Genomic DNA, 19,661 nt, shown 5'->3' on the forward strand with positions numbered 1-19,661 from the left:
GGGAAAAACTAAAATCATCCAAAAACCCAGAGGCAGCTTGGCCATCTGCCAAATGGGCTAGAGAATTTTTTTGTTGGGTGGGCTGGTCAAAATTTACACACACAACTTATTGTTTTATTTTTCTATATACAAAAAGAGTAAGAAGACATTTGCGGTGGCCCATGGGCCTTTATTAATGATTTTTGCTAATCTATAATGAGCCATTGGCTGATCAGTGGGCAATGGATGGACCTATCAGGATGGGCCGGCCCTTTTTTCTGATAGGCTGAGCTGAGGTCACACAAACACACATTCAAAGTCAAAATTCATGACAATGGCTGGATTAGGATGCATATCAAAATATCATGAACTCATACATTCCTGCTTGGACTTGTTATGTATGAGTATATGATATTTTGATGTGCAACCTAATCCAGTGACTGTCATGAATTGTGGGTTGACAAATTGACTATATTTGCTATATTGTCAATTAAGGTGACCAGATTTTGGAAATACAATTTTGAAATGTGTTTTTTTTTGCACTATGAATGACCTGATTAGATGGTAACTCATGATTTGGATATTTGGGTTCGACCATATCATGGGCTGGTGCTACCAACTGTAAAAGTCTGAGAGTTTCCTATTTTCCACTACAACTTTACTTCTCATTTCCTTTCTTTTTCACCAGTGTAACCCACTCACAAAATTATTTCTCATTTATTAACAGATTTGATCACCTATTTTTTTTGTACATAAAGGAACAGGTATCACCTGATTGCCAAATAATGTTGGGGGGAGGGGGTGTTATAAAGGTGTTATAACAAAAGAGGGACATTATATTTGTTATGAATAGAACATAGCCAAAACCAAAGTCTGAGGGGAAATATAGTGTTACACTTTAATGACAGTGTTTTGGCTATGGGTAAATCCATTTGAATTCAATGACTTTTTGATGGCACCCCTTTTGATTTGAACAAAAACCATGGTATAAGTGCTCAGAAAGTAACTTTTTGGATCTGAATACCAAAAAATTCAGGAGATAAAGGTGCTCAAAGTTGACCCATTTTGCATATCCCACCATACCATGAGACATCCATGACTTCATCACTGGAAAAGATAAACGGTTGGGATTTATATTTAAAAAAATTACAAACAGGGTTGTCAAACTATTTTATGATTTCTGGAGATTTATTTTATATATTTTTTTTAATTAAGTATTAATAAAACGTTTTTAAAAAGTCAATTATCTAAATCTGTAATCAGATTTTTTTCATATTCGCATATGCTGTATCTTAGCCTGTTTGACATAATCTAAGGTGTTTGTGTTGTGCCCGCCATCAGTTGAGACAAAACATGCTCTTGAATACAGGGTGGGTGTCATGTTTTGGATGATAAATGTACAAACATTTCAAATTTCAAATGGTACCACAAAGATGGTTGGAGGTCCACACATCCGAGAATGTTGACTTGAATGTGAATATCTGTTGTTTCAAATTATACTGCCAATCCTCCATAGGAAACCTATTGAAATAAAGATAATATAATAGACATGACCCTTTAAATTGACATTAAACTGTGGGTGGACCCAAGGTCATTGTTGTGGTAGTTATTAGAAGTAAAAATGTAAATTCAATAAAAATGTAAATTACAGCGGTCTGAAGGAATAGGTCCGTTCTATGAGTTATATTTCTATGATTGAAATGACACCCACCCTGTATTCAAGAGCATGTTGTGTCTCAACTGATGGCGGGGCACAACACAAACCTCATATAATGTGAAATAGGGTCCAAGCTGCAACATTGGAGTTTACGTGTCACTTTCTGACAACTTCTTCCATGGGCAAACATGTATGGAAAGTTTTGTTTAAATCATAACGGATGCTGTCAAAAAGTGAGTGAATTCAAAATGGATTTACCGTGTCAGCACACCAAACAACAAGTCTGTATCATGTGAGAATGTGAGGGTACCCAGATGCTCAACTGAGGGACTTAGTAATCCAAAAAACCCTCTCTCTAAGACACTTCACATGATGACTATAATATGTCAGCTAAAGAATTGCTCCCAGACATCCCCTGTGTATATCTCAAGCCACAGTGCTACGATTTCTCCCCATTGTGGACACTCCTATGTTTGATAAGGTTACTCTGGAAGGAGAAGCTCTTGTAACATAGTTTGCACTTGAAGGGCCTCTCCTTGGTGTGAACGGTCTGGTGCTGCTTGATATATTTCGTCTTAGCGAAGCGCTTCCCACATGTGGGGCAGGCATACGGCTTTTCAGCATCCGTCCTAATGCTCGGCCTCCCACGTTGTGACCCAATGACACCAGAGGAGGTAGAAGCAGGAGCCACCACCGTCAGGTGGTTAGTCTTTGAGCTCCCTCCTTGACCTCTAGCCATTGTTTGGGTGTTGTTGGGATTGTGTGCTGTGTTATAGGCTAGGTACCTCTCGTGGTGACCGCCCATCCTGGCCCTGTCTGTATTGGTTGGGTAACCATGAGGTAACTGAGGAAGGCTAGACCCAGGCCCAGGCTTTCTATGAACCCAGTCACTAGTCATTAGACAAGACCCTGAAGGAGAAGACAGACTTCCTGATAGACTACCACCAGGGGGGTCTCCCACCACTCTCTGTGATGGCTGAAGTGCAGGGTGACCTGCTCTGTTCATCATGGATACTGTGGTGTTTGTATCATAGGAACAGGAGGGTCTATCTCTATTAGCCCCAGGCCCTGCTCCATCCCTGCACTGAGACTGTGAAGAGAAGGGTCTGGGCTGCGGACTGGATCCCTGACTGGAGCCTCTCTGATGACCACCAGGACTGAGGTTGTTCAGTCCACCTGTCCACTGGTTGTGTTCTGCGTGGTGCTGGAGTCTCTGTCCCTCGTGGTTCGGTCCTGGTTCTGACTCGGGAAGGAAGAGCGATGGCTCCTGATCCAGGGTTCTGATTCGGGGCCAGGGTTTGTGACCAGCCGCTTCAGAGGTCCATTCTCCCCCGCCAGCAACACCAGATTTCAGCAGGTCCTCATGGACTGCACACTGCAAACAACGATTGTAAAGACAAGCATAAAAGTTTATATAACAAACTCTTTGCTGTACACACAGAAACATGACATCATATTATAAACTGTTTACCACAGTCAAGCCCATCTCTAACACTGTGATACAAGTACCTAACAATATGGAGCCATTGGAGTTTACTATAAAAAATGTCCTTATATGTTGATTCAATAATTAAGTATAATGTTTTGGTTTGACTGCGATAAGGGAAAGTCTGTGCCTGAAATACATTTTTTTGATAGTCAGTCAGTTTGTATTTCATTTGAACAAAATGGTTATACACTCACATAACATGAAGTACAGTACTTTTATTGCACAAAGCGATGTGGCAAGAATAATATTTTTTCTCACACTTTACCTTTTCTGTAAATTTGGTACCCTCGCTTTGATAAAATGAATTTTAGAATATTTTAGAGAAGGTTCAACATTACACACAGCTTCACTATTTCCTTTCAAGTAAACATGAATTAAGGCACTATCATTTCCTCATTATAAAACACCAGCATCAAACACCATGATAAGGTTGTCACTCTTCATCAGTGAAGCATTTTTACAGACACCATCACACCAACCATGACCATATCATGTACTCTGCCTCATCATACACACTCTTTCCTCAGTTCACCTCGTCCAGGTTCCTACTACATCCAACAGCCTCTCTCCCGTGTGAACCTTCAGGTGCATCTTCAGCTGGTAAAAAATAAATGGATTCCCATCCACTGACCTCCAATATGTTGCCTCTGGTGTCATCCCCCGGGGCCTTGGCTGCACCCATCTGGGTCTGGGAATCCAAGATGGCCGCCCAGTCTCCTCTGTTAGCCTCCAGCCAACAACCTGCAGGAAGAGGTTAGAAAATAGACTTTAGAAACATGGCATACTTATGAACCTTTGCTTAGACTAGCTTTAATTAAAAAAAAAAAATAATAATAATTTTTCCCCTTTTCTCCACAATTTTCGTGGTATCCAATCTCTAGTAATTACTATCTTGTCTCATCGCTACAACTCCCATACGGGCTCGGGAGAGACGAAGGTCGAAAGCCATGCGTCCTCCGAAGCACAACCCAACCAAGCCGCACTGCTTCTTAACACAGCGCGCCTCCAACCCGGAAACACAGTGCACCTGGCCCCCTTGGTTAGCGCGCACTGCGCCCGGCCCGCCACAGGAGTCGCAGGAGCGCGATGAGACAAGGATATCCCTACCGGCCAAACCCTCCCTAACCCGGACGACGCTAGGCCAATTGTGCGTCGCCCCACGGACCTCCCGGTCGCGGCCGGCTGCGACAGAGCCTGGGCGCGAACCCAGAGACTCTGGTGGCGCAGCTAGCACTGCGATGCAGTGCCCTAGACCACTGCGCCACCCGGGAGGCCCAGACTAGCTTTAAACCATCAGTCTAAAATGGCTAGCTGCTAGCGTTTCTCAAAGTGCAACCTGGCCAAATAAGCCACGATGCTGTGGACGGCCAGCTGAGCATATAATTATATCCGGTAACAAAATAACAAATTCAACCCATCAGAGACCTCAAGCGGTAGAGCCACCATCCATTCGCATTTGTTCAACAGGTCAATTTGGCCAACTGCTTGGTTCAATTTGTTACCCATGGTCTAAGCGGAGTAGTGGCGTCATACACTAAAGTGGTCTACTCCAGATGTTGGCATATGGTGGCTGTGAGTTCAAATCCAATTCAGGTCAAAATTATTTTTAAAGAGAAAACCCTCCACTGCTGGTCGTCAAGTGAAATAGTGCAAATGTGACAAATTAGCCGAAGATGCTTTAGGGTCATTCCACCTCAAGAAGCACAAGAAAGAGGATTTTGACACCCACCATCTCAGATTGTTCTGAAATTGTTTTTGTTGTTCGAAATAGATAAGATTAGCATTCCTGCAACATTATTTGCTTGAAATATAATTTCATCTCTGAGAATTGATTGCACCCAACTTGTCCATTCTAATTTATAGGATTCATATATTGTTCAATAAATATAGCATCTAACCTCTGATTTGGACCAAACTTTTTCAAAAAATAATTTAGACATGAGGAATCTAAAGAAATTGTCAAATGCCACCCATGAACCCTCCACACCAATTCCACCCCAGTGAATTTGGTGACCCCCCCTCCTTTTAGACACATTGGTCTTTGAAGTTGTTAGGTTTATGTCCATTCCTACATCCTGATATTACTGTATGTAGGTTATATGTATTTCTCCCTTACCTTGCTCCCCCATCTTTAGTCCACTCAGCAGGTCAATGCTCTCTGGTTCATCTTCTATTGTCTCCTCTTTGACCAGCAGCAGATCAGGCTTCCCTTCCTCCATGTCTACTGACTGTAAGAGATACAGAGTGAGAGGATGTTGGATTAAGAAATTCGCTATGAGTACAATTCAAACGTTTTAGTTGATTTGATACTATGGAAACGTTCAATTTTATTATTTGACACTCATTCGTGGTTTGATCATTGAAAGACATGGGCTGTGTCCGAATAACCATATTTGGTTCCTAAATAGTAAGCTGTTTGAGTTTATGAAAAAATAAAAGTTTAATAGTATGCGACGTTTTGAAAATCGAGTATACTTTAAATGCCTGGATGTAATAACGCTATTGTTATTTTACTGCTGCTGTTTAATTAAATTAAATTTTCTACTTAAGAAAAATAAGTTTAACTTCTTAAAGCATTGTTGATTAAGGGCTTGTAAGTAAGCATTTAACTGTATTTTAAAAAAATACAAAATAATTCACCTTTATTTAACCAAATAGGCCAGTTGAGAACAAGTTCTCATTTACAACAGCGACCTGGCCAAGATAAAGCAAAGCAGTGCGACAAAAACAATAACACAGAGTTACACATGGGATAAACAAACGTACAGTCAATAAATAAAACAATAGAAAAATCTATGTACAGTGTGTGCAAATGTAGTAAGATTAGGGAGGTAAGGCAATAAATAGGCCATAGAAGGGAAATAATTACAATTTAGCATTAACACTGGAGTGATAGATGTGCAGATGATGATGTGCAAGTAGGGATACCGGGGTGAAAAGAGAAAAAAAAGAACAATATGGGGATGAGGTAGTTGGGTGTGCTATTTACAGATGGGGTGTGTACAGGTACAGTGATCGGTAAGCTGTTCTGACAGCTGATGCTTAAAGTTAGAGAGGGAGAAAAAACTCCAGCTTCAGTGATTTTTGCAATTTGTTCCAGTCATTGGCAGCAATAGAACTGGAAGGAAAGGTGGCCAAAGAAGGTGTGGTCTTTGGGAATGACCAGTGAAATATACCTGCTGGAGCGCGTGCTATGGGTGGGTGTTGCTATGGTGACCAGTGAGCTGAGATAAGACGGGGCTTTACCTAGCAAAGACTTATAGATGACCTGGAGCCAGTGGGTTTGGCGACAAATGTAGCGAGGGCCAGCCAACGAGAGCATACAGGTCGCAGTGGTGGGTAGTATATGGGGCTTTGGTGACAAAACGGATGGACCTGTGATAGACTACATCCAATTTGCTGAGTAGAGTGTTGGAGGCTATTTTGTAAATGACATCGACGAAGTCAAGGATCGGTAGGATAGTCAGTTTTACGAGAGTATGTTTGGCAGCATGAGTGAAGGAGGCTTTGTTGTGAAATAGGAAGCCGATTCTAGATTTAACTTCTTATGGCTGGGGGCAGTATTGAGTAGCTTGGATGAATAAGGTGCCCAGAGTAAACTGCCTGCTACTCAGGCCCAGAAGCTAAGATATGCATATTATTAGTAGATTTGGATAGAAAACACTCTGAAGTTTCTAAAACTGTTTGAATGATGTCTGTGTATAACAGAACTCATAAGGCAGGCAAAAACCTGAGAAAAAATCCAACCAGGAAGTGGGAAATCTGAGGTTTGTAGGTTTTCAAGTCTTTGCCTATCCAATATACAGTGTCTATGTGGTCATATTGGCTTCCACTAGATGTCAACAGTCTTTAGAACCTTGTTTCAGGCTTCTACTGTGAAGGAGGAGAGAATAAGAGCTGATTGAGTAAGAGGTCTGGCAGAAGGCCATGAGCTCAGTCAGGCGCGCGCCCGTGAGAGCTAGCTGCGTTCCCTTTCATTTCTAAAGACAAAGGAATTCTCCGGTTGAAACATTATTGAAGATTTATGATAAAAACATCCTAAAGATTGATTCTATACATCGTTTGACATGTTTCTACGAACTGTAATGGAATTTTTTTTACTTTTCGTCTGGCCTGCGTGTCGTGAATTTGGATTTGTGAACTAAACGCGCGAACAAAAAGGAGGTATTTGGACATAAATGATGGACTTTAACGAACAAAACAAAAATGTATTGTGGAACTCGGATTCCTGGGAGTGCATTCTGATGAAGATCATCAAAGGTAAGTGAATATTTATAATGCTATTTCTGACTTCTGTTGACTCCACAACATGGCGGATATCTGTATGGCTTGTTTTGGTCTGTACTCAGATTATAGCATGGTGCGCTTTTTCGGTAAAGCTTTTTTGAAATCTGACACAGCGGTTGCATTAAGGAGAAGTTTATCTAAAGTTCCATGCATAACACTTGGATCTTTTATCAATGTTTATTATGAGTATTTCTGTAAATTGATGTGGCTCTCTGCAAAATCACTGGATGTTTTGGAAGCAAGGTTAGTGATTAATTCTATCTATATTTCTGCTTTTTGTGACTCCTCTCTTTGGCTGGAAAAATGGCTGTGTTTTTCTGTGACTAGGTACTGACCTAACATAATCAGATGGTGTGCTTTCGTCGTAAAGCCTTTTTGAAATCGGACACTGTGGTGGGATTAACAACAAGTTTATCTTTAAAATGGTGTAAAATACTTGTATGTTTGAGGAATTTTAATTATGAGATTTCTGTTGTTTGAATTTGGCACCCTGCACTTTCACTGTTGTCATATCGATGCATAATGTGATCTGGAAGGAGAGTTTACAGTCTAACCAGACACCTAGGTATTTGTAGTTGTCCACATATTCTAAATCAGAACCTTCCAGAGTAGTGATGCTAGTCGGGCGGGCGGGTGCGGGCAGCAATCGGTTGACGTGCATGCATTTAGTTTTACTAGCATTTAAAAGCAGTCGGAGGCCACGGAACGAGTGTTGTATGGCATTGAAGCTCATTTGAAGGTTTGTTAGCCCAGTGTCCAAAGAAGGGCCAGATGTATACAGAATGGTGTCATCTGCGTAGAGGTGGATCAGAGAATCACCAGCAGCAAGAGCGACATCATTGATGTATACAGAGAAAAGAGTCGGCCCGAGAATTGAACTCTGTGGCACCCCCATTGAGACTGCCAGAGGTCTGGACAACAGGCCCTCCGATTTGACACACTGAACTCTATCTGAGAAGTAGTTGGTGAACCAGGCGAGGCAGTCATTTGAGAAACCAAGGCTATTGAGTCTGCCGATAAGAATGCGGTGATTGACAGAGTCAAAAGACTTGGCCAGGTCGATGAAGACGGCTGCACAGTACTGTCTTTTATCGATGGCGGTTATACTTACTGACTTTATTGTCCCCATGGGGAAATTTTGTTGCAGTGTCATGTACACATTTAAAGTGGCGTTTAAATACAAAACAAAATTGACAATACAACTTTCATAACAGTTACATACCAATATATATATATTTTTAAATAATAAATAAAGAAATAAAGACTAGCCTGCTGGCCTTACGGAGTCGATAGGAACATTAGCCCGAGCTATTTAGGAGGGATATCACACCTGGCACAAATGATTGTCTAGTTCTGTTTTTCCTGCTGAGGGGTGCCCTATACCTGCACCCAGAGGGGAGTAGTTCAAAGTCCAGGTACAGGGGGTGGCTTGGGTCTGAAATTATTTTGTGAGCCTTACGGAGGGCCCTGACCTTAAAGATCTCATCCAGGCCTGACTGTTTGACTCCAAGTACCTTGCTTGCTGTGGTAATAATTCTTCTCAACATATTTCTCTGGCTGACAGTGGCATTGTCAAACCAACAAACAATACATTGTTTAGGACCTTGAGCGTGGCTGAGGTGCACCCATGACCAGCTCGGAAACCAGATTGCATAGTGGAGAAGGTACGGTGGGATTCGAAATGGTCGGTGATCTGTTTGTTAACTTGGCTTTCGGAGATTTAGGAAGGCAGGATGGATATAGGTCTATAACAGTTTGGGTCTGGAGTGTCTCCCCCTTTGAAGAGGGGGATGACCGCAGCAGCTTTCCAATCTTTGGGGATCTCAGACGATACGAAAGAGAGGTTGAACAGGCTAGTAATAGGGGTTGCAACAATTTCAGCAGGTAATTTTAAAAAGAGAGGGTCCAGATTGTCTAGCCCAGCTGATTTGTAGGGATCCAAATTTTGCAGCTCTTTCAGAACACCAGCTGTCTGGATTTGGGTAAAGGAGAAGCAGTTGGGGACTTGGGCAAGTTTCTGTGGGGGGTGCAGAGCTGTTGGCCGGGGTAGGGGTAGCCAGGTAGAAAACTTGGCCAGCCGTAGAAAAATGCTTATTGAAATTATCGAAGATTTATCGGTGGTGACAGTGTTTCCTAGCCTCAGTGCAGTGGGAAGCTGGGAGGAGGTGCTCTTATTCTCCATGGACTTTACAGTGTCCCAAAACTTTTTGGAATTAGTGCTACAGGATGCAAATTTCTGTTTGAAAGAGCTAGCCTTAGCTTTCCTAACTGACTGTGTATATTGGTTCCTGACTTCCCTGAAAAGTTGCATAAGGTCTACACCATTTGTATTCAGCGCATGTGACAAATAAAATTTGATTTGATACTCTTTTTGGCTTTGACAACAGCTGATAAATTAGATATAGGGATGCGCTAACAAAATCAACTAATAACAGGAAAAAAAGACAGGCAAAACTGATCCTAAATCAGCACTCCTATTCTGAGAGGCTTTGTGGATACTAATACCATTCAGACAGTAGTTTACAGTGGGCTCACCTCAGTGATACTGTGTGAGGCCCTGTGCTGCTCAGCTGGTTCCTCTGTGGGTTCAGGAGGAGGTGTAGTCTGGTTGTCCTCTATGACCATGGTCCCCTTAGGGTTCCCCAGACCCTCCTCACACCCCTCCTCCTTCACCAGCAGCACCTCCAGACCCTCCTCCTCCTGGAAGAGAGAGGTGATACAGATTACATAGACATACACTCCATCAGATACGTACAGTACACACTAAAAACGCAGAGATAATAAACACACTTTAAACATGGAGTGTTTACCCATCTCCACTACATGAGTCCTGTACTGTAGTTACAGAATAACTTCATTGTTGTTAAACCCATCATGGTGGACATAAATGATGAGGATGTGGGTAACTAAGAGTCAGCTATGATAAGTCAAAGGTCATCATCAGACAAACCCGACTAAATTATTTTGAAGTATACTTTTTTTTCTCTTCGTTTTTTTCAACCACCCCTCCCCTAATTGCAGTAAACAAATGGACAACTTCCAGCTTATACATACTATATACATTTTACGGACATAGTATATTTTACATTATTTCTCTTTCTCTATTTTGGGCCCACCCTTCAGCTACCCTCAACCCCTCCCATCTATCCCTGAAGACCATCCCGTTTTGATTTCTAATTGCCATATATTTTTCAACTGTGCTGTGCTGTTTAACCAAAGTTCTGAACCTTTCTATTCTCATTGTTTCTACAATTGTAAATTAAAGATGACCATTTTTGCTAAGAGTATTATTATATTATTGATCGATTGACTATGACTTTTCAAAATCACCCAGCAGTGCTATATGCAAAGTTAGCGCCAGGTAAATGTAGCAATTCTTCAGCCATTCCTGAACCTGCAACCAAAAACAAGCTACATATGGGCAGTACCAAAACAAGTGATCTAATGACTCTGTCCCTTCGCAGCAAAATCTGCAGAGCTAGGATGGTTGTATCCCACATATATACAGTGCATTTGTAAAGTATTCAGACTCTTTCCCTTTTCCCCAATTTTGTTATCTTACAGCCTTATTTTAAAATTGATTAAATTAATATTTTTCCTCATCAATCTACACAGAATACTCCATAAGGACAAAGCGAAAAAAATAAATAAACTGAAATACCTTATTATTGGAATCCACCTGTGGTAAATTCAATTAATTGGACATGATTTGGAAAGGCACACCTGTCTATAAGGTCCCACAGTTGACAGTGCATGTCAGAGCAAAAACCTAGCCATGAGGTGAGGTCGAAGGAATTATCCGTAGAGCTCCGAGACAGGATTGTGTTGAGGCACAGATTTGGGGAAGGGTACCAGCATTGAAGGTCCCCAAGAACACAGTGGCCTCCATCATTCTTAAATGGAAGAAGTTTGGAACCACCGAGACTCTTCCTAGAACTGGCCGTCCGGCCGAACTGAGCAATTGGGGGAAAAGGACCTTGGTCAGGGAGGTGACCGAGAACCCGATGGTCACTCAGAGAGCTCCAGAGTTCATCTGTGGAGATGGGAGAACCTTCCAGAAGGACAACAATTTCTGCAGCACTCCACCAATCAGGCCTTTATGGTAGAGTGGCCAGACGGAAGCCACTCCGCAGTAAAAGTCACATGACAGCCCGCTTGGAGTTTGCCAAAAGGCACCTAAAGGACTCTCAGACCATGAGAAACAAGATTCTCTGGTCTGATGAAACCAAGATTGAACTCTTTGGCCTGAGTGACAAGCGTCACGTCTGGAGGAAACCTTGCACCATCCCTACAGTGAAGCATGGTGGTGGCAGCATCATGCTGGGGACGTTTTCAGCGGCAGAGACTGGGAGACTAGTCAGGATCGAGGGAAAGATGAACGGAGGAAAGTACAGAGATCTTTCATGAAGACTTGCTCCAGAGCGCTCAGGACCTCAGACTGGGGCGAAGGTTCACCTTCCAACAGGACAATGCAGGAGTGGCTTCCGGACAAGTCTACGAATGTCCTTGAGTGGCCCAGCCAGAGCCCTGACTTGAACCCCATCTCTGGAGAGACCTGAAAATAGCTGTGCAGCGACGCTCCCCATCCAACCTGACAGGGCTTGAGAGGAACTGCAAAGAAGAATGGGAGGAACTCCCCAAATAAAGGTGTGCCAAAATTTTTGTCATACCCAAGAAGACGAGGCTGTAATCGCTGCAAAAGGTTCTTCAACAAAGTACTGAGTAAAGGGTCTGAATACTTATGTAAATGTAATATTTCCGTTTTTTTTTTTAAATACATTTGATGAACTTTCAAAAAAACTGTTTTTGCTTTGTCATTATGGGGTATTGCGTGTAGAATGGTGAGGAGAAAAAAATATTTACACCATTTTAGAATAAGGCTGTAACATAAAATGTGGAAAAAGTCAAGGGGTCTGAATACTTTGAATGCACTGTAGATAGAAAGATAGATATATAGATATACTCACTGTGCATAACATTCTATTGGTTGCAAGAATCTTGTATAATAATAAAAAATTGAAAGAGTTTTGAATCAAGCGTAGTTGTCACATAAACCACGTGCCATGGAATCGGTACATCGAAAATCTCTTCAACTATTTTGCAACCTGTATGGTGCATCTGGTCCTAAAATGAAACGGGTATACTTTTATTTATCACAATTTTCTTTAACCAATTTTGGTCTTTAATGCAGGTCTGACAGACAAATTTGTTATCTTCTCCCCCTTTCACTTGCCTCATTCATTTTTGCAGTAATGCTGCAGTTGGTTGTAATTTTGGATAGAGCAGACATTTCCATATTTTTGTAAACTGCATGTATTTTTGTAAACTGCAAATAATTCTACCAGTCCTATTTATGATATAATTTGCAAAGATGACTGTTTTTGTGTGTTTTTTTAAAATGTTTTTTTTAATATCAATTCGTATATTTGAGTTTAAACATAATATGTGTTGTAATATTTGTTCTCTTTTCTGGTGGATTAAACTGAAATGGTAACCAGCTTTCTATGGCTCGTTTTAAAAAGAGTGATATTTTGAAGATTATTTAATTTTCAAACAACCGAAAGTGAGGTTATAATCTGAATAAAGGGAATAAGGTCATTCTTGAACACGGAGCGAACCATATTGGATTTATGTATAGCTTTTGCATGACTGAAGCCTTTACTTAGAGGTCCAGTACTTGAATATTTTATTATTTCTGCCCTCCGAATTCATTATATAAATAGGCCCGTTCAATTTTGTCTGGCATGATGTTCCATAATAAATAGGTGTTTGTTAGTGTGTGTGTGTGTGTGTGTATATGTGTAGGTATATTTAGTTTATATTAGTTATAAAGTGCTGTTGTGTGATTTATATGATCAGAAGTGATGTATATTAAAGGAAGTCTCAATGAAAGTCTTAGAATGAAAAGTCAAATGTTTTGTTTATTAAACAAGCAAGTTTTAACTAGACCATATAAAAACCACACATACACACATCTCAACTACAAATCTGAATGAACTTGATAAACTGCATTCATTTTCTCATTAAAAGTGTATTTGGAAAAAAATAAGTAGTTAAATATAAGTGATGAAACAGGTATTTGTGATCATTCTATAGCCCCTCCCAGCTTGATTTAGTTTAATTTGAGGGACCTAGGAATTTTGTTTTGAAGATAATTTCCTGCAGTTCTACATAGCTTAACAAAGACTCATTACATCTTTTAGGTAGGCTATTTAATGATAATAATAATAAAAATGAATGGATAAGGAAAATAAATGATAGACCAGATTTCCCCAAATGTTATTCTGCTACCAAATATGTTTTATAATAATAATTTATATGAACATTCAATTTTATTATACATATTATATTTTACAGAAAGTGAATTGATAGCGAGAGTCACACATTGTATAAGATTACTTCCCAAGCAAAGTCAAATTTCTTTGACTCCTCGACTTTAGAAGGTTGTAGCTAAGCTTCTGAATGTCAGGCTTATATATATGCCTTAAATATCCCACAATGTCTGGGCCTTGCACTTCAATGCTCTTTGTTGTTGCGGAAATTGACCAACTACTGCTGTTTACTTTGTGCATCTATGTCATTTCACTGAGTCTACCTTTAATGCAGGGTTTGATGTTAACATCAGAAGCTATTGAGTGGAATGGTTACTTTCTATGTTATAGAGTGGAATGGTTTTTCTGCTGGTGTATCCTGAGGTATCTCCTCTCTGAGAACCTCTTCCCGCAGTGCGTACAGGCAAATGGCCTCTCTCCGGTGTGGACCTTCAGGTGCATCTTCAGCTGGTGCTGACGGGAGAACCTCTTCTCACACTGGGTACAGCTGAAGGGTTTCTCCCCTGTGTGGACTCTTTGATGCCTCTTCAGGGTGCCAGCCTCAGCGAAGCACATGTGACACTGGGTACAGCTGAAGGGTTTCACCCCTGTGTGGACCCTCTGGTGGATCTCTACCTTCTGGGGGCAGCTGAAGCCTTTGTTACAGAACACGCAGAGGAACCGCTTCTCTTTACCAGATTCTGATCCCCCTCCCTGAGCCTGGGGTCTAGCCCTGTCGTTTGAGTTCAATACCTGATCGAAAAAAACGCGGCCTTGTGAATCGGAAGGCCCCATCGACGTAGACACTGGGTCGCGATCCCTGAACGCGTGTAAAGGGGAGTGGGTCGCAACATTTGGATTTGTCTCTATGATTTCCCTATAATCTAAGAAATCTCTGCCCTGTGAGTGTCCGTCTCCTAGGTGACTATCTGCATTCCATGTGGGAGGAGCGTTGCCCTCCAATTTCACAGTCAATTCATTTACAACCATAACCTCTCCTTTCTTATCTAGGCACCCATCAGAGTATAGACTACTACTGTACTGGTTCCAGTCCCCTGTAGACAGATCAGTCTGTGTCTCTAAACCCAAGGGCATGTTGCTAGGGTCCATCTCTGTAGTGTAAGAACAAGACAGGTCATCACCACCAGTGTCTAATGCATCACCATCTCCATGGGAATAAACTGTCCTCTGGCTCTGTTGAAATACCGGTAAATACTCTGAACCAGGAGCAGGAGGACAGCCCAGTGTCCCCAACCCCAGTTTATCTGGGTCTGATCTGTGGTCAGATTCTGTGTGTAAGAGCCTGTGTGTTACAGTTAAAGTCTTGGTGTCTGTCTCTGACTTGAGAACGGCGTTCGCCGTTCCACTGACCTCCATGATGCTGCTTCGGGTCCTGGGCTGCGCTGAGGCGGTGGTACGGTCCTCCGTGGCCACAGGGGGTACTCCAGCCAGTCCAGTCTGGATGTCACTGCTGTGCCGTGTGTCCTCCTCTCCTTCAGAACTCTCCAGTTTGACCCCAGGACCTGCAGCCTCTGCATCCTGACACAAGAAGAGGGGAGGTTATTACCGGTACATGAGTAGAATTGGAAAACAATGTCATAGGGAAGTCTCACAAGCTCCCCTATGGCAGATAAATAAGGATGTAAGCAAGTGAATAGCTGAGGGGAGCCTTTCTGAAATAAACGGGCCACATTTAATGTACTGTCATTTTTTTATCTTACACTATGACACTAACCTCTATCACGATAACATGCTGGGTTGAGGTTCCACTCCCCTCATCAACAGTGATTGGTTGGTCATCGCTCCATGTATTGTGTCCCGCTGGTTTCACAAAGCTCTTGTGGCCCCCATTGAGATTTCCTTCACCTGAGAAAGTGATTGGGGGAAAATATGCTTTTAGGTTAGCTACTGTCTTTTCAACGGTATAGACCCCATTCTGTGTTTTCAAACATTGCTGCACCAGGGCTATGTGCAGAATTTGGTTGCAGAAGATGGGGAAGTTCTCATAGAACGTCAGCAACAACAGTTGCTTATGAATGCATTTCACACTACTGTACTTTTGGATTTAATTGGATTTTAAGGCTTGCGTGAATGTCCTGCTAGATAATGTTTATCATCATTGCAAATCAACTGCATTACACTTAAAAATGATGGCTATTTCGGCTAACTTTGCTACAGCCTACAGTGCATTCTGAAAGTATTCAGACCCCTTAACTTTGTCCACATTGTTACGTTACAGCATTATTCTAAAATGCATTAAATCGTTTTTTCCCTCATCAATCTACACACAATACCACATAATGACAAAGCAAAAACAGATTTTTTTGCTAATTTATATTTTAAAAATATCACATTTACATAAATATTCAGACCCTTTACTCAGTACTTTGTTGAAGCACCTTTGGCAGCGATTACAGGCTGAAGTCTTCTTGGGTATGACGCAACAAGCTTGGCACACCTGTACTTGGGGAGTTTCTCCCATTCTTCTCTGCAGATCCCCTCAAGCTCGGTCAGCTTGGATGGGAAGCGTCGCTGCACAGCTATTTTCAGGTTTCTCCAGAGACCGCGATCTGGCTGGGCCACTCAAAGACATTGAGAGACTTGTCCCGAAGCCACTCCTGCATTGTCTTGGCTGTGCTTAGGGTTGTTGTCCTGTTGGAAGGTGAACCTTTGCCCCAATCTGAGGCCCTGAGCGCTCTGGAGCAGTTTTTCATCAAGGATCTCTCAGTACTTTTCTCCGTTCATCTTTCCCTCGATCCTGACTAGTCTCTATGTCCTTGCCGCTGAAAACATCCCCACAGCATGACGCTGCCACCACCATGCTTCACTGTAGGGATGGTGCCAGGTTTCCTCCAGATGTGGTGCCACCACCACCATTTAGGCCAAGGAGTTCAATCTTGGTTTCATCAGACCAGAGAATCTTTAGGTGCCTTTTGGCAAACCCCAAGTGGGCTGTCATGTGCCTTTTACTGAGGAGTAGCTTCCGTCTGGCCACTCTACCATAAAGGCCTGATTGGTGGAGTGCTGCAGAGTTGGTTGTTCTTCTGGAAGGTTCTCCAATCTCCACAGAGGAACTCCGGAGCTCTGTCAGAGTGACCTTCGGGTTCTTGGTCAACTCCCTGACCAAGGCCTTTCTCCCACAATTGCTCAGTTTTACCGGGCAGCCAGCTCTAGGAAGTCTTGGTGGTTCCAAACTTCTTCCATTTAAGAATGATGGAGGCCACTGTGTTCTTGGGGACCTTCAATGCTGCAGACATGTTTTGGTACCCTTCCCCAGATCTGTGCCTCGAAACAATCGTGTCTCAGAGCTCTACGGACAATTCCTTCGACCTCATGACTTGGTTTTATGCTCTGACATTTACTGTCAACTGTGGGATCTTTCCATATCATGTCCAATCAATTGAATTTACCACTGTTGGACTCCAATCAAATTGTAGAAACATTTCAAGGATGATCAATGGAAACAGGTTGCACCGGAGCGTAATTTCGAGTCTCATGGCAAAGGGTCTGAATACTTTTTGCTTTGTCATTATGGGGTATTTTGTGCAGATTGAGTGAAAAATGATTTAATACATTTTAGAGTAAGGCTGTAACGTAACAAAATGTGGAAAAAGTCAAGGGGTCTGAATACTTTCCAAATGCACTGTATGTCAATGAGCGTTAGCATTCTAGCTAACAGCTACATCCAAAATAGGTATTTTGCACACAAAAAAGACCACAACCAAATATAATCTTAGTGACTATTCAAATAATAATCAAAACATTGTACGTGTATGACAAACCAAAAATGTGTGGCTCTGGTTACAACAACCTATGATTTGATTCTTCGGGGCCCTGACTGACGACTGGGTGACCTGCTCTCATTCTGCAATCTACATCCAAAAGTAGCGCTCACCTGGTCAGAATACCTGTACGATATTGTGTCTGCACAAATAATTTCCCTACGTAATCAGGGAAATTATTTCATACTATTCAAAAACTAACCAAGACCCAAATCTGAACACATGTGCAGAGGGGAATGGTGCGAAATTGTACCTCTTGCCATTCCTCTGTATCGGTCGAGGATCTTGACACTACTAGGACGACTGGCGACGACGCGATCTCGCATTGTCCTCTCTGCGCGCTCCCGTGCCATCTTCAGTTCCAGTAACTGTAGTTTCCTCCGCAATGCCCTGTTATCATTCTGGCTTTGAGAAATTTCCAAACGAAACACTGCATAGTCGTCGTCTACGAGTTTACAAATATCTGCCACGGCAGCATTCGCAAGCACCTCCATGATGGAGGCTATTTGAGTGTGAAAAACCATACAGTTAGCCATTGTTAGCTAACGTTAGCAGCTAGCTAGCGTTACCTAGATAACATCTATCAATAAAGTCCTGTCTACAACGCGAATTAAAGACTACATGGGGTAAGAGTGTGGTGCTGTGCTGTTAAATGGTCCATATTCTGAGTTATATTGTGTTGATAAACGTCTAAATAACCGAATTAAAAACGCTAAAGTGGAAATGTTTCTTGGTCGTTGACATTGTTTACTTCCGTTTACACTGAAGAGAAAGGATGTTGTTCTTCTTCGAGGATGTTTAACGCGGTTGGCATCCAATATATGTTGCATTACCGCCATCTATTAGACTGGAGTACAACTACCTTATACTTTGCTTGAAAAATAAATAAACAAATACCCTACTATCTAACACATACCACTACTTTCCCCAATGCTACACATTCCTTTGTCTCATGCCCTTCTGCACACTTCTCACACCTAGGAATCTCCCTCCTAAACATTGCTGCCACATGCCCATAAGCTTGACACCTGTAACAACGTAATGTATTTGGCACAAAAGCTCATACAGGATAACTTATATACCCAAACATCTTTGATGGGAAAAGACTCATCAAACTCTTCTGTTTCCCCACTCTCGCCACCCTGTCTGCGTCGCACCAAACGACGAGCATCACACCAAACGATGAGCATCACAAACACCGGGAATCTTCCCCTTCAGTTGATCAACTTTTACTGCTACCGCAGTAATCACTCCTGTTATTGGCAGGTGTCATAACTCAAAGGGTGTGGCTAAATTATTTTTTATTACATTTATTTTATACATTTTTTTTCTATTTTTATGCTTAACACCCCAGCCGTCCAACAATCTAAGCTAGATGCCCTCAATCTCACACAAATGATCAAGGAACCTACCAGGTACAATCCTAAATCAATAACCATGGGCAACCTCATAGATATCATCCTGACCAACTTGCCCTCTAAATACACCTCTGCTGTCTTCAACCAGGATCTCAGAAATCACTGCCTCATTGCCTGCGTGCGTAATGGGTCCGCGGTCAAACGACCACCCCTCATCACTGTCAAACGCTCCCTAAAACACTTCAGCGAGCAGGCCTTTCTAATCGACCTGGCCCGGGTATCCTGGAAGGATATTGACCTCATCCCGTCAGTAGAGGATGCCTGCTTGCTCTTCAAAAGTACTTTCCTCACCATCTTAAATAAGCATGCCCCATTCAAAAAATGTAAAACTAAGAACAGATATAGCCCTTGGTTCACCCCAGACTTGATTGCCCTTGACCAGAACAAAAACATCCTGTGACGTTCTGCATTAGCATCGAATAGCCCCAGCGATATGCAACTTTTCAGGGAAGTCAGGAACCAATATACTCAGTCAGTTAGGAAAGCTAAGGCTAGCTCTTTCGAACAGAAATTTGCATCCTGTAGCACTAATTACAAAAAGTTCTGGGACACTGGAAAGTCCATGGAGAATAAGAGCACCTCCTCCCAGCTGCCCACTGCACTGAGGATAGGAAATACTGTCACCACCGATAAATCTACGATAATCAATAATTTTAATAAGCATTTTTCTACGGCTGGCCAAGCTTTCCACCTGGCTACCCCTAGCCCGGCCAACATCTCAGCACCCCCCGCAGCAAC

General features: G+C 42.1%; 1 protein-coding gene across 2 annotated transcripts in view; it reads right to left on the reverse strand.

The window, feature by feature from the left end:
• The window catches only part of LOC120052919 (zinc finger protein with KRAB and SCAN domains 1-like), a 40,810-nt gene extending 22,543 nt beyond the window's left edge, over positions 1–18,267 (reverse strand). The window contains exons 1-7 of one of the 2 annotated variants that reach the window (XM_039000150.1): positions 17,759–18,267; positions 15,459–15,589; positions 15,095–15,262; positions 9,948–10,112; positions 5,242–5,353; positions 3,757–3,866; positions 678–3,011 (exon numbers count right to left, since the gene is read on the reverse strand). In XM_039000150.1, coding sequence (XP_038856078.1) covers positions 2,076–3,011; positions 3,757–3,866; positions 5,242–5,353; positions 9,948–10,112; positions 15,095–15,262; positions 15,459–15,589; positions 17,759–18,041 — 1,905 coding nt within the window. In that variant the 5' untranslated portion in view covers positions 18,042–18,267 and the 3' untranslated portion in view covers positions 678–2,075. Of the gene's footprint in view, positions 1–677; positions 3,012–3,756; positions 3,867–5,241; positions 5,354–9,947; positions 10,113–15,094; positions 15,263–15,458; positions 15,590–17,758 lie in introns of those variants that run through there. The other variant, XM_039000151.1, reaches the window with a different exon arrangement.
• Positions 18,268–19,661: the final 1,394 nt, after the last annotated feature.

This window comes from Salvelinus namaycush, chromosome 8 (assembly GCF_016432855.1).
Source record: "Salvelinus namaycush isolate Seneca chromosome 8, SaNama_1.0, whole genome shotgun sequence".
Lineage (NCBI taxonomy): Eukaryota > Metazoa > Chordata > Actinopteri > Salmoniformes > Salmonidae > Salvelinus > Salvelinus namaycush.